Source organism: Plasmodium relictum, assembly GCF_900005765.1.
Source record: "Plasmodium relictum strain SGS1 genome assembly, chromosome: 14".
Taxonomy (NCBI): Eukaryota; Apicomplexa; class Aconoidasida; order Haemosporida; family Plasmodiidae; genus Plasmodium; species Plasmodium relictum.
In genome coordinates, this window is record NC_041692.1 from 219,346 (window position 1) to 236,103 (window position 16,758).

The 16,758-nt window shown below is 19.8% G+C and overlaps 4 protein-coding genes across 4 annotated transcripts; 2 read left to right on the top strand and 2 right to left on the bottom strand.

Moving 5' to 3' along the window:
- Positions 1–85: 85 nt before the first annotated feature.
- Positions 86–2,562, bottom strand: PRELSG_1405700 (tripartite motif protein, putative; the record flags this gene model as incomplete). The annotated part of the gene is made up of 2 exons (XM_028679101.1): positions 86–2,162; positions 2,408–2,562. The coding sequence occupies 2 exons, from the start codon at positions 2,560–2,562 to the stop codon at positions 86–88; spliced, it is 2,232 nt and encodes a 743-aa protein (XP_028534848.1).
- Positions 2,563–4,647: 2,085 nt separating this feature from the next.
- PRELSG_1405800 (conserved Plasmodium protein, unknown function) lies at positions 4,648–6,594 on the top strand (the record flags this gene model as incomplete). Its single annotated transcript, XM_028679102.1, has 1 exon — positions 4,648–6,594. One exon carries the CDS (start codon positions 4,648–4,650, stop codon positions 6,592–6,594), a length of 1,947 nt encoding a protein of 648 aa, XP_028534849.1.
- An 887-nt stretch (positions 6,595–7,481) lies between these two features.
- Positions 7,482–7,931, top strand: PRELSG_1405900 (CCAAT-binding transcription factor, putative; the record flags this gene model as incomplete). Its single annotated transcript, XM_028679103.1, has 1 exon — positions 7,482–7,931. The coding sequence occupies one exon, from the start codon at positions 7,482–7,484 to the stop codon at positions 7,929–7,931; it is 450 nt and encodes a 149-aa protein (XP_028534850.1).
- A 633-nt stretch (positions 7,932–8,564) lies between these two features.
- On the bottom strand, positions 8,565–15,225 carry PRELSG_1406000 (carbamoyl phosphate synthetase, putative; the record flags this gene model as incomplete). Its single annotated transcript, XM_028679104.1, has 2 exons — positions 8,565–15,037; positions 15,198–15,225. 2 exons carry the CDS (start codon positions 15,223–15,225, stop codon positions 8,565–8,567), a joined length of 6,501 nt encoding a protein of 2,166 aa, XP_028534851.1.
- Positions 15,226–16,758: the final 1,533 nt, after the last annotated feature.

Genomic DNA, 16,758 nt, shown 5'->3' on the forward strand with positions numbered 1-16,758 from the left:
TTTTCCCTTGTATATTTATAATAAAAAAAAAAAAATTAAGCTATTTTAACAAAACGTGTTCCATAAAGATGTTGTAAATAATATTTTACGATGAACTTATTAAACTACTCTGATTTAAAAAGGATTGTAAAAATCTTAAATAACTCATTATTTGAGAAGCATATAAGTCCATATAAAAAATTTTACTTTCTCTAATTTTTGATAGATTTTCTATTGGTTTAAAATCATTGTTTAATAACATAGTTTTATCTATAAAATTTATATTTTTTTGATAAAATTTAATGATATTAATTGGATTATTTTGAAATTTGTTATCTCTAATCATTTTTATTGTTTTTTCAATGTCTTCATATTTTGAATATAAAAGATCAATATATTCCAAATTTTCTTTTTTGAAATTTTCCATATAAGAATCGAACTGTTGAAATATTTCTTTTTCTTTTTTAGATAAATTATTAACTATGTAACTTACTTTACTATTCAAATCACAATAACATTCACTTAATAATAATGACCATTCGTTTTTAGTATCTTCAAGGGATTCATAAAAATTTCTATCTAAATCGTTTATTAAATCACTTATTATTTCATTCCATTTGATTAAGTATTTATTTAAAATTGTTATAAAAGCATTATTTATATTTTCAATATTACAGTTATTAGTATGAGTCCCATTTATTGCACACTCAGAACAAAAACATTTAGTACAACAAGTGTGACAAAAGTAATGTATTGGATAATTAAAGTGTTGATGACATCTAATATTTTGTATTGATGTGAAATCTTTACTATTAACAGGATTTTCATTTGGTTTTTCTAAATTATTATCTAAAATATTCTTTATATTTGTTATACCTATCTCCTTGTCTGAATTACTATAATACATGGATTCATCACTTGAACCAGTAAATTCACTTTTGCTTGTCAAACAATATATATCTCCCTTTTTTTCATTATCATTATTTAGATAATTTCCTTTTTCCTTATTTTTTTTTATTTGTAAAATATTGCTTTCATTATTTAATTTTTTATATATTTTCTTCATCATTTTCCTTTTTTTTTTTTTTTTTTTTATATTTACTGAATTTTCATTTGTTACACAAGTTGATCCAATTGTTCCTTTAATAGAAGAATTATCACTCTCAAAATTACTCTCATTTTTCATATTTTGTACTAAATTATTCAGATTATTTGAAATATTTATATTTTTTTTTTTTTTTTCTTCTTTCTCAATAAATCGTTTTTGTCTTTCATAAAAATGCTTTTCATCATAATTATCAAAATCTGATTCATCATCATAAATCTTACAATTACTTCCTAAATCTTTTTCATGAAAACTTTCTTCATTCGTATCACTAATTATCTCTATATCTTCCTGTGTTATTTTTAAAACTTTCTTTGGTTCTTTAACTATTTTCTTAAGATTAATAACATTTTTATCGATATCATAATAATCATGAGTTTTATAATTTTTCATTTTTAACTTTTTTAATATATCTAATTCATGAATATTATTACAACATTCTTTACATAAATATTCTACACAATCTTTGCAGTATATTACGGCTTCATTATATGAACAAATATTACAAATATATGAATATTTATTTAAATCATCAATTTGCTCATCTATATAATTATACTTTTTACTTGATATCAATAATTTTTTTAAATTTTCATTTTTCAAGCAATCACTATTTAAAGTATCATTTAATTGTATTGCCATTTTTTTTATATATTCTTCTTTAATTTCATTGTTTTTATTTTGTGTATCTTTATCTGAATTAAAGAAAATAGTATGAACATTTAAAACATCAGAAGAAATTAAACCTATTTTTGTTAATACTTCAATTGTTTCTATGGTAAGTTTATTTTTGATATCACATAAAAAGCATGTAATATAGCCTAATTTTTCTTTTTTAAATACACCATCTATTTTATCATCATTAATAGCTTTTTTCGTATCTTTAGGATTAATAAAACATTCATTTATGTTATGATTTTCTAATATGTTTACTTTTTTTTCTTTTGAGCATTTTTTCAAAATTTTCTCATATTTTTCTTGTAATTGTAAACTAGCACACACAAGGCACATTAAATGCTTGCAAGATAAAACTAAAACATCATCCACTGTTCTGCTGCAACTAATGCATTTATATGCTCTAAATGTAGAAAGAAAAAAAAAATTTTTATTTCTTTTACTATTAATGTATATTTTATTATATATATTTCATTAATTTTAATAAAAATTTTAAAAACTTATAATTAAAAATATTTATTAGATTAGCATATATCTATGTACTCATTTCTTTGTTTTATTTTTTTTTATTTATTTTGAATTTACTACTTATTATGACTTGTATATATATATATATATATATATATATATATATGTATATGAATTTACTTTTTATTATCAACTGGGAAAGACTCATTTTCAGATATATTTTTATTTAAATTTCTATCACAATTTTTATATGTATCATAATTATTTTCTAAAGAATTCGAAGAAATTTCAGTTTTATAATTGGTATCTTCGTCAGTTAAGGAAAATTTATCCATCTTTCATAGTTTTTTTTTAAATTATAAAAAAATTATTGAATGTATTTTATTTTATGAATTCAAACAAAGAAATATGATATTATTAAAAATTTATGATTGTTTAAAAAAAAAAAAGAAAAAAAGAAAAATTATGTCTTTTTTTTTTTTTCTAATACAAAAATAAAAAAAAATGAGTAATTCTGTTACGAGCTTTTGCATTAAACAAATATTAAAATTTTACTATATCACAATATCAGACAATTATTATGAAAAAAATACACAATTATTAAAAACAAAAAATAAAATGTATAATGTATATAATAAGTCTATTTTTTTTTTTTTTTTTTAATACGCCCTAATAATAAACAAAAAAAAAAAATTATGGTATTAAAAGATATATTTTAGTTTAAAAATTAGAATAATAAAAAAATAAAATTTATGTATTATGAAGTACAGATTTTTACTGAAGGAAACTTAAAAGTGTTAAATAAAAATAAAAGCATATCTTCTTTTTTTTTTCCCAAACTAAAATATACGTATTTTTAATAAACAAAAATTGGTAAATGCACAATTAAAAAATAAAATAAAATTGCCATTTCTTTTATATAAAATGAAATATTTTTTACCCTATATAAAAAAATAGAAAAATATTAAAAAAAATTGTAATTTCAAATGATAATAATATATATTTATTAAATATTAATATTAATTTATCTATTAATGTAAAATGGAGACAATATTTTATTTTATTTTAATCACATTTATTTAATTATATTTTTAAATAAAGCTTAATTTTTTTTTTTTAGAAAAAAAATCTGTTAGTACCGAAGTATAAACACTAAAAAAACTTTTTTATTTTTGTATTTGTATGCTTGTATAGTATTTATAATTTTCACTAAAATTATTACTTAATATTTCATGTTTTTATTAGATATAATATTTTCATAAAATTAATTAAAAAAAAATTTTATTTTGCTTCTTATATCCTTAAAATATACATTTTCATATCTATTTCTTTGCATTATATATAATTCCAATAATATAGTTATAGATATTTAAAAAATTTTATATTTTGATTTCTAGTTTTTAGTCAACACATTTATGTATATTCTCCCACTAAATTTATTTGTTTTTTTAACATTTCAATTTTTTTTTTTTTTTATATTATAAATTTTATATTTATCATGATAATTTGAAATTAAGAAATAATGGCAGTTTAAAAATATTTTAACAAATAGACATTATAAAATGTCTAATTTATATATGCATTTAATTATTTTTAGTGAAATTTTTCTGTGAACTGAAATATATGTAGAAAATAAATGTTCTTATTCATGTGTATATTAGGAAAAAATTTATATATAATAGTATATTATTTTTAAATTTCTTACCAAAAGTTATTTAAGCTTTCATTAATATAAAAATTTTTAAAATATCTATAAATAATAAAGAAATCATTGATAGATATATGTAAAAAGAATATCCAATTTTTTTCTTTTTTTTTTCTTTTTTTATTTTATTAAATGTGCAATCAAATAATTTTTATTTTGTTTAAATAACTTTGCAACATTTTTTTTTTTTTCTTCTACTCTCTCATTTGTTGATTTATTTGCCTATTTTTGTTATTTCATTTTTGTTTGTATTTATTATTTTTTCTTTGTAATAATTCGTTTTTTCTACGTAGTACGATTAAAATATATATATATATTATTATTTAGTACACATCATTGACTAAAAAAAAATTCTATATTTGTAAATAGCATGTTAGTATATGAAAAAATAAAGCAAAAACAATATGTATTTTTTCTGTTTAACTATTAATTCTATTTTAAAATTTTACTTTTTTTGTAATAATAAATTAAAAAAAAAAAATGGTATTATCAAAATTTGAAATGCATTTCTGTGCTTTAGTTCTTTTTACATAGTAAATAATTGCATACTGTACTTTTTTTAAATCATTTTCCTCTTAATTTTTTTTTTTTTAGTTATCAAAAATTTTTAAAAAGTAGGGAATTAGATTAGAACTAAGTAAATTATTAATAAAAATATTAAATGCTATGATAGAAAATTGTAGAAAAACATTAAAATAAAACAAAAAAAAAGTATATGAAAAGTCATTCAAATATAAAAAAAGAAATGGATAATAGAAAATATTCTAATAAAAATGATATAAATAAGTATGAAGACAATTCTCTTCAAAAAAATAAAGAAATGAGTGAAAAAAATGACAGTAGCTTATTAACAATATATTCCTTTATAAGCAGCTACGTATTAAGGGAAGAATCAAATTATGATGAAAATGATAATAAATATATATTATTAGAAAATCAAGAATTACAAAATGAAAATGATCTGAAGAAAGTAAATGTTGGCTACTATAATGAGAAAATATATAATAAATGTGAAGGTGAAAGTGAGAGTGAAAATGAAAGTGAAGATGAAGATGAAGATGAAGATGATGAAAATGAAAATTATGAAAAAGATAAAATGGAACGAAAATTGGAGATAAAAAAAAAAAATAAGGAGAAAAAAAATTTGACTATACAAAATGGATTTACTTCCTGTAATAAAGAGAAATACATAAAAAAAAATAGGAAAAAAGAGAAAGGAGAAAAAAAAAATGTATATGAAAGTAAGAATAATGAACTTTATAGCAACAGTAATATTAAAAAGAAAATGAAGAATTTATCCAAATATTTTATGTTATCAATAGATAATATAAATGAAGAGGAAAACATTTTTAAAGATGAAAAACAACTGTCAAAGCAAATGTCTTATTATAATGACGCGTATTATTATACATCTGAAATGATTTATAAAGATAATAGAAAAAACAAAGAAAAATTTGCATTATATCTAAGATTAATATCTTTATTTGTTAATATAATAATAGGAATTTATCTAATAATTCATTTTCCACATACTAATAGTCAATTAGAAATGAATTTTTCAAATAAATACATAAGAGAACATGAAAAGCTGAAAGAAATTATTAGAAATAGTATAGAATTAAATAAAGATAATAATAAATATATGGATGATGTGCATTTAAACTCTAATATATTAATAGATGAAGATGAAAAATCGAGAAATAGAAATGCTTTTTTAAGCATTCTTTTTAGGAATAATAAAGAAATAGACGACAGAGATATTAATAATAATAATAATGAAAATAACAATAATAAGATAAATGCAATAAAGACGACATATTTAAATAAAACTAATGATACTACAATAAATAAAGGTAAATATTCTGATATAAATGAAAATGACGTAAATAATTTGATTAAAGAAATAGATATTGTTAACTTAATTGATGATGAAAATATTATGAATTTCATTTATTCTGAAATGAATAAAATATATAAATATGCTATTTATTCCTTTTTTGGAGAATTATTAGTAATATCAATAATTGTATTTTCTTTATTTATATTAAAAATTTTCATAAAAGATAATAATAAATTCAGTGTTATCTTAACTTTATATGGGATTTTATATAAAATATTTTGTTATTTTTTTGCTCATTATGTTTTATTTATGGGAATATATATTTTATCTATTTATTATAATATATATATACATAGAGATATATATGAAAATAGTTTTAATTTTTTTTGTTATCATTACGTATATAATAATTTACATATACATTTACTTATGTTATTTTATGCATTTCAAAACATAATCTTTACTATTAATGATACATTTAACTGTATACGAATGATGTTTATTATAATAAAGCATATCATCATAAAAATATATGAAAAAATAACATGTAAAAGTTTTATTACGTTTTATGAATTAAAAGAAGATAAATCTTTCTTATCTATAAATTGTTTTAACAAGATCAAAAATAAATGTAATATATATGGTAAATGCTGTAAAGATAAAAATTGTGTAGAAATAGATATTGATGAAGTGCACGAGTTAGAATATGATAAAAGCAACATCCCATTTACTAATTCAAAAGAAAAGTCTTATTGTAAAAATTTAGATATTAAGACATATGAACAATCATTATTAAATATGCGTAATCCTATATTTAAGTAACAAATTTTTTTTTTTTTAAGGATTGATATTACAAAAAATATATATTTTTTAATTTTTAAGATAATTTTCTTATTTAAAATTCTAAAATTCAGAATTTAATATTATTCTCTGCAAAAAAATTTTAATTTTTTTTTGTTCATTTTTTTTTTCTTTTTTGTTAGTTTTCGTTTCAAAATAAATATTCTTTATATTTTACATAATTATTATATGTACTATTTTTTTTAATTCTATTTCAATGAATTTATCATTAAAATATTTATTTGCATAGTATTTATTTTATTATTATTTTTTTTTTTTTCAAAAGTTTTATTAAAGACTGTATGCAATAAATTTAATACAAGCAATAGTAAATAAAATTTTGTAGTATTTATTTTGAAAAAATAAAGTAAAATAAAATTAAAATAAAATTATTTGATATTCTTAAGAAGTTTTTTAATTTTTTAATTTGCTATACATTATGGAGTAAAAAAAGAAAAAAAAAAAAAAAGCTACAAAAATAATTTCGATAAAAAAAAAGGAAATAATGTTATTATTAAAAGTCCAATTTTTTAATGCTAATTTTTTTATATTTATGTAAAAATAAAAAACTATTAAGGATGAATTATTATTTATTTTCAGTTTAATATGCAAAAAATACACACATGAGAAATATTGAAAAAAAAAAATTTTACTGCAAAAGTAGTAAAATATATGAAGTACTTTAATTATTCTAATATTTACATTTGCTTTTATTTAAAATAATCACACAAAATTTTTTTTTCCTTTTTTTTTTCAAGTGTCTATATTTTATTTTATGAAGACATTACTTGTTTTTATTATTTGATGAATAACAAAGAATTGTTTATAATTCATTCTTAAAGAGTTTTTTTTTTGAGTTTGACAAGAAAATGGAAAATAAAAATAATATAGAAAATATAAACTTGATCAAAGAGACAATGTTTGGACTTCCTAATAGTGTTATTTTAAAAACAATACATAATAATGTAAATCTAAAAAATTATAAAATTAGAAAAGAAGCTGTTCAAACATTAAGTAAGTGTTTATCTATGTTTATTTTATATATAACTGATGGAGCATTAGAACATTGTGAAAATGAAAAAAGATCAACTATTTTTACTCGCGACATTTTAAACTCCTTAGATGATTCCCTATTTCTTGAAATACATGATGAATTAAGAAAACAGATATCTATTCAAGAAGAAAAAAATAAAATGGAAAATTCTAAAGAAAATGAGAAAATCGAAGAAACAAATAAGAACAATGAAAACAATACACAAATTAATGCGAGAGAACAAAATAAAGACGATTTTGATATATTGCTGCAAGCGTTAGAATAAAAAAAAAAGGAACATACATATATACATATAATATTTCTTAAAATTGATAATATCCTTTTTAATATTCTTTAAATTTTGTTTTTTTGTTTTTTAACGTCATTAAAAATATTAAGTATTTTATTTATCTTATAATTTTTAAGTTATGAACATTTGAAATATTTTGAAACTAAATTATTTTTTTAATAAAATTTTCATTATTAAAAATAATTCATTATTTGGTGTTAAAATTTAAGGTAAAAATAATTTTTTTTTTTAAAAAATAAAAAAATGGTACAAAATTATAAAAAAAATATTATTAATGTATAAACTTTTTATATTAAATAAGAAAATAAAATTTTTATCTAAGAATTTTATGTACATAAATTTATTTAAATTAATAGGTGTTCGTAGTATTAATATAATAAAACATATTTTATTATAATAATAGAAAATATTTATAAATATTTAAAAATACATTTTTATAAATCTGTAGAAAATTTTGCAAAAATGCAAAAACAAAATTTTAGTATCAATGCTATTAAAATTTTTTATAAATTTTAAAAATTATATAGATATATATATATATATATTCGTATGATTAATAAAATTAAAATATTTTCAAAATTATATAATTTAAAATCTTTTTTTTTTTTTTTAAACTAAACTTATGTATTCATCATAACTTTTAATTGTGTAGAAAGATTTATTTTCTTTTCTTTTTGAAAATTTTCTATATAATGAATCGATAAATAAAGAGGATAATTTCATATTTGTTATTAAAGGAACTTGGAAATCGGAAGCAAGCCTTCTTATTCTATATCCATTTGAACCAACTTTAGTATGTAGTGCATCTGTTATATTAATAACCATTTCTACTTTATGATTCATAATTAAATCTGTTATATTTGGTTGTAAATTTTCAGAATTTTTATTATGTACTTTAATTAGTCTTTGATGAAATTTAGAGCCTTTTTTAATAGAAAATGATTCCAGAAATTTTGAATAAAAGTCATATGTTCCTTCTGTTGCATAAATAGTAAATCCCATTAAAAATAACAATTGAAATGGTTCTTCAAAAGCTAATTTATTATTTAAATTTTTAATACTTATCAAAATGGATTTTTTAGGCAATTTCATACCGGTAGCAATTAAAGATTTCAACAAGGCTTCATATTTATTTAAACCAAAACATGCTACTTCTCCCGTTGATTTCATTTCAACACCTAAAATACAGTCAGAACCATGTAATCTATTAAATGAAAATATAGGAGATTTAATAGCAGTATATTCTAAATCTATTAATGAGATATTAATTGGCTTTACATCATATCCCATTAATATTCTTGTAGCTAGATCGATAAAATTTAAATTTAATGCTTTTGATATAAAAGGAAAGGTTCTTGAAGCTCTTAAATTACATTCTATTATTTTTATTTCATTTTGGTGGCATATAAATTGTATATTAAATGGTCCTGATATATTTAAAGATTTCGATATTTTTTCTGATATTTTTTTAATTTTTCTATGAGTTTCTACGTATATATTTTGTGCTGGTAATATTAATGTAGCATCTCCTGAGTGTACTCCTGCATTTTCTACATGTTCTGATATAGCATAATTGATAATTTTTCCATTTTTGCTAACACAATCAATTTCTATTTCTTTAGCATTTTCAATAAATTTCGAAATAACAACTGGATTATCTTTACTTACAATTGCTGCTTTCATTAAAAAGTTTTTCAATTCCTCAAAACAATTTACAACTCTCATAGCTGCACCTGATAATACATAAGAAGGTCTTACTAAAACAGGGAATTTTACTTCATTAGCAAATTGGATTGCTTTAGATAATTTCGTAAATTTATTCCATTTTGGTTGATCAATTTTTAAAGAGTCACATAGATGAGAAAATTTGTTTCTATTTTCACAGCAATCCACGCTTTTAGCACTTGATCCCAATATTTTTACATTATTTTTGTATAAACTAAAAACTAAATTATTGGATGTTTGCCCACCAAAGGCAATTATAACACCATTACTATTTTCAAAGTTATAAATAAATTTTATAACTTCTGTAGTTATTTCATCAAAATAAAGCCTGTCACTTTCATCATAATCAGTACTTACTGTTTCAGGATTACAATTTATTAATATAGCTTTGTGATTTAATTTTCTGATAGTTTTTACACAATGTATAGCACTCCAGTCAAATTCAACAGAACTTCCAATTCTATAACATCCACATCCTAATACAATAAAACATTTTTTCATTTTTTTTTCTTTTTCATCTCTTTTATCAATAATCTTAAAACCAATACCATTATATTTTTCATTAAATATATTTTCATTTTCTGAAAATAAAGAATTTTCAGAGGCTCTTGATGATAACGAATTATTTGCTTCTTCTTCGTAATCATCATATGAATTATTATCAGATGTATATGAGTAAGTTTCATCGTCATCATCATTATCTTCTTCACTTGATTTATTAAAATTATACATAGATAATTCAGAATCATATTCACTTCTATCTTCATCTATATCACTAATATTTCTTCTTTTTTTATTTTTCTTTTTTTTTTTTCTTTCATTTTTTTTTAATTTTTCATTATTCGTGTCATTATCATTCACAGATAAATTATTTTTCTCTCCTTTATTATTCAATATGCCATGTTTATGTAATGTATCATTACCCATATCTTCATTGTTTATTAGTTCTTTCATCTTATTTATTTTATATTCATTGTTATAAACTGAGTCAACAATATAGTAAGAATTACTAGCACTTTTATTGGATATATTTTTCTTGGATAAATAAGTTTCCATATTTTTATTTGCTAATTCTTCTTCTGAAGTATTAAAATTATCTAAATATAATTGATCATTCGTAGAATGTGTAGTACCATTAGACATATTTTCGTCATTATTATTATTCATCATTGAATTTCTATTTTTTGTTTTCTTACAATTTTTTATGTCACTTATCTTTGCTCCTTTTTCACAATTACTGTCCCCTGCATTCATACTGATTAAATTGTTACTATTTGGTTGTGAATTATAATTATTACTGTTTTTTTGTTTTTTTTCTTTTTCTAATAATTCTCCTTTAATTGAGATTTCACACTTCATATTATCATAAGTCCCTTTTTTATCATTGTCTATGTTGTTAATACCAATTCTTGGAATTACATTTTCGTTATTACTTGATTGATTATTTAGAGAATTTTGTCCACTTATTATATTTGTTTCATCAGATCCTATACTCTCTTCTTTTTTGTATTTATTAAACATATGTTGAGAAGATTCTACAACATAATTGGCATGTTTTTGCTCTTGAATAAAAGGGATATTATTAGATTTCTCCATAGTTAAATTATTATTTAAAATTTTATTATCTTGATCAATATTTATATCATTTGTTACATTATTTACATCTTCATAATGAATAGAATGCTTATTATAAATTTGCTTTTGTTTTTCCTTTTCTTTCTCTTGAATTTCATTTCCTTCTTCAGAACATAACATATTTCTATTCTTTTCTTTTTTTCTATTCATTAACATTCTCTTCTTTCTCATATTTAATGGAAGTACATCATGCTCTATTCCTTGATATGTTAAATATAAATAATTAGTTGATGCGGGAAACTCAGCTGAAAGAGTGTCAATGACTTTAATATGAGGATATAAACCCATGCTTTCTCTATATCTCATTACATCATTTTCTGTTACTTTAGTATTGTAAGACAAATAAAAAGCAATTTGCTTATCACTAAATCCATGCTTCTTAAAATATTTCAAATCATAAAAAGATAATTGATTCAAGGTTAATGTTTTTAATTTATTTTGTAAGTTAAAAATATTATAAAATTTATATAAAAACCAATAATCAATATGAGTTAATTCATGAATTTTCTCCATTGGTATATTTAAATGAAACGCTTGATGAATAGCATCAATTCTCTTGGGGGATGGATTTTTTAATTCATCTATAATTTTTTTTTCGTCCCAATCAATACAATATGTATTACTAAATCCTAAATAATTATCGTCAATACATCTTAATGACTTTTGAATAGATTCCTCAAAAGTCCTACCAATTGACATAACTTCTCCTACACTTTTCATACTACTATTCATTGTATTTGATGCAAATTCAAATTTATTTAAATCCCATCTTGGTATTTTAGTAGTAATATAATCTAGAGATGGCTCAAAGCATGCAGTTGTTTTTTTTGTAATGCTATTTTTTAAACTAATTAAATCATAACCCAAAGCAAGTTTAGCAGATATATAAGCCAACGGATATCCAGTTGCTTTAGAAGCAAGAGCAGAACTTCTGCTTAGTCTTGCATTCACTTCAATAATGCAGTATTCTCCTGTTTTTGGATTAATACCAAATTGAATGTTACATTCTCCTATGATTTTTAAATGAGCAATAACCTTAAGGGCTATTTCTCGAAACTTATAATACTCATAATTACTTAATGTTTGAGAAGGTGCAACAACTACACTATCTCCTGTGTGAATACCTAAAGGATCTATATTTTCCATATTACATATAGCTATGCAATTGTTTTTATTGTCTCTTAATAATTCATATTCTATTTCCTTCCATCCTTTTAGAGATTTATCAATAAATATTTCATTATCTGTTTGTAAAAATATTTCTTTACATTTATGAATTAATTCTTCTTCATTATTTATAAAGCTACTATTTAATCCACCTAAGGAAAACGTTGTGCGAACTAAGATAGGATACCCAATTCTATTTGCAACTTCAATAGCTTCTTCTAAATTTTTCGCACTTCCATAAGGAGCTATAACTTCATTAATTTCTTTCAGTTTTTCAGCAAACATACTTCTATTTTCTGTTATTAAAATGGATTCTAGAGATGTACCTAATGATAAGCAATTATTTTTTTTTAAAACTTTTTTTTGTTCTAACATTAAAGCACAGTTTAAAGCTGTTTGGCCACCAAAAGTACATAAAATAAAATCAGGTTTTTCTTTTTTTATAATTCTTTCTACAAACTCACAATTCACAGGTAAAAAATATACTTTATCTGCTAGTCCTTTAGAAGTTTGTACTGTTGCAATATTTGGATTAACTAATATTACATAAATTCCACATTCTTTTAAACTTTTAATTGCTTGGGTTCCTGAATAATCAAATTCTCCTGCTTGTCCTATGCATAACCCACCACTACCTAGAAGTAGAACTTTTTTTTTTATGTAAATTATGTTATATCCAATATTTTCACGGAAATTCTTTTTTTTATTAAATATATCAAGAAGGAAATTTTTAAACAAAAATGAGGTATCTTCAGGGCCATTATTACCTTCAGGATGATATTGAACACTGTAAAATCTTCCATTTTTATGTGTTATACCTTCTATTGTTTTATCATTTGCATTTATATAACTAATAGCTAATTCTTTTCTTTTTAATATGCTCTTTTTTTTTAAACAGTAACCATGATTCTGCGAAGTAATGTAACATTTATTATCTGCTAAATGAATAACTGGTTGATTTACTCCTCTATTACCATACTTCATTTTGTATGTTTCACAACCAAAAGAAATACCTAGTAATTGATTTCCTAAGCATATGCCAAATATAATTTTATTTCTTTGTAAACTTTTTTTTAATATTTCAATTAAAGAATCACATTTTTTTGGATCTCCTGGTCCATTAGATAATAAAACTGCATCATAATCTATTGAATTGTAGTCGTAATAATAAGGTACAATAACATAAGTTATAGGAAGGTCCTTCCCTTTTTTCATTAAATTTTTTATTATACTATTTTTAATACCACAATCAACAATAACGATAATTTTTTCGGTATTATAATTTCTTTTATTTATTAAATTTAAAAGTTCCTCATTCTTCATTTTTTTTTTAATATACGTAGAATAATCATTATTCAAATTGAATTTTTCTTTAAAATTATCTTTTTTTTCTATTGTACAATTCCCCGCTTTATTAATATAACTGTTTTCATCTAATTTTTTATCATTTACATTATTTTCCTTTAGATATTTTTTATTTAAGATACTATTTAAACTTTTTTCAACATCATAATAACCATATTCATCTACATTTTGACAATGAAAAAAAGAATTTTCTTCTAAATTAATTAAATATTTATCGTATTCACATGATCCATACATATTAAAAAATGCATCATAATCTTCACTATTGGTATTGTTACTATTAAAGGGATTATGATCTTTAAAATTTTCATCTGATGATGTTAATATATTCATTTTATCTCTTAATAAGGAATAATGATCTATATTCTTATCATCAATTTTTTCAATATTTGAATTATTTTGATAACTATAATAACTTGTTACATTATTTTCATTTTCTTGTTCATCATGCAGGGATTCATCAATATCATTTATTATTTTTAAATCGTCTTTAGCTTTATAAGAAATATTTTTCAATTTAAATACTCTAATATAATGATTGCACACATATTTTAAAGTATCAATTTCACCTGGATCAAATAAGCTTATTTCTTTATATAATTTATTAATATTATTTATATTTTTATAAACTATTATTTTTCCTAGCATACTCCCTTTTTCTCTTAATCTTTTTGTTAATGCTCTTGTATCTATCCCACCTATACATGGTATTTTGTACATTTTCAACCATTCACTTAGAGTAATAACAGAGTTATAATGAGATGACTTCTTCGTATATTCACATATTACTAATCCCTGAATTTGAATTTTATTACTTTCAAAATTTTTAACTAAACCAAAATTATCATAATTAACTTTTTCAACTCCATAATTACCTATTGATGGAAATGTCAAAACCAAAATTTGACCAAAATAACTCGGATCTGTTAATGCTTCTGTATAGCCAACCATGGCAGTGTTGAATATGACTTCTCCTGTTACAATATAATCATCATTTTCAATTTTACTATTTTTAAATAATAAATCATCCTTCAAGTGATTATTTTTCTTTAATTCTTCATTCAAATTATCACTTTTTAAATAAGAATTTTTTTCTGAATTATATTTTGCATCACATCCTTCATAGCCTACACTATAACCTATATATTCGCTACCATCTTCAAGAATTAACTTACCTACTGTTTTGTAATCTAAAACGTTTAAAATTCAAAAAAAAAAAAAAAAATTAAATTAATAAATAATAAGAAATAAAATTATATATATATTTATTTATACTAAAAAAATATGTATTAAATAATTTTTATATCTAAACTTATTCATATAATTATAAAATTTTATTTTTATATATACCAAAATCTGGCCAAAATCCAGATGCCATTATTCAAATAAATTATATATTTTAATAAAAAAATTATAAAAATTAAAGTTTAAAATAAAAATTTATTCTATGGATTAAATTATTGAAAAATTAATTTAAAGTATACATATTTTTATATAATCAAATTTATGAACAAATTAAATCAAGTATAGAAAAAAAAAATAATAATACATATAATAAATATATACTTGCTATTTTTTAATACATTAAAACTTCAAATAAAATATATTTTCATGTACATTTAAATAAGATTATTATATAAAGAAATAAAAAATTGAATATAAATATGTTTCAATATAAAACAGAATTAAAAATTATATTTATACTCTGCCACTATAAAATTTTATAATGTTCTCTATTTTTTTTCTTTTTTTTCATTCTATTTAAATTTTTTTTTTTTTTTTTATATGTAGTTTTCTTTTCATGTATTTTTATATTTTTTTCTCGCTTATTTTTCTAATTTTTTAATTATTTCGAAATATTGGGCTTAGGAAATTTCAAATATATTAATTTTTTACTCTTAAGTTGTATTTTTTAACAAATATATTTTAATTCATGCTATAATTAAAATATATTTATGTATGCATATGAATAATTTATTCTTTTTTAAAAATAAAAAATAACCATATTGAAGTTTATATATTTTTTATTATTGACAATACATATTTTAAAACATTTTTAAAATACTTTAAGCTATCACATATTTTTTTTTTTTTTTCGTTATATATATATAACGAAAAAAAAAAAAAAATCTATGACATTTCCGTTGGTCAAAATTTTTTTCTTAATATTAGTGATTTTTACTTTATTCTATTTCTTTTTGCATTATTGTGAATAAATAAAAGAGAAATTCATCTATTATAAAAAAAATATATTAAGATAAAATAATAAAGGGTAAAATAAAAAGGGGTTAAAAGTCTAATAAATGAAGCTTTTTTTTTTAATATCTTTAAAATACCTTACGTAAATTTTTATATTATAATTATTTTTAGTTTAAGATAAAATTAAAAAATGCAACATCATATAATTAATAAATATATAAAACATATGTATTACATCACAAAAAAAAAAAAAAAAATTCCATAAATCCTCGTATTATTTTTAAAATGTTCAAAAAAAATTAGGAATAAAAAATAAAAAGTGTTATTCCTTAAATTTAAAACTAATTTGTAATATATATAAAAATTTCACTGAAGAAAATGAATTTAATTATTATATAATTAAATTTTTAATTGAGTAGAAGAGTACTTAAATTGATCAACAAATACCAAATTTTAAATTCCCCTTTTTTTAAATAAAAGAAACATTCAAAACTAATAAAATTTAATTTTTATTTAAAAAATATAAAAAAAATAAATAAACTGTTAATTTTTTTTCAATTATTGAAATATATATATTTTACATTATTTCCTAATAGAAGAAAAATTTAAAAGATATACCTCATTTTCACCCCTTTAAATGCTAAAAATACATACATATATATATATATTATAATAGTTCAAAAAGTTTTACATGAATTTTTTTAATATAAAA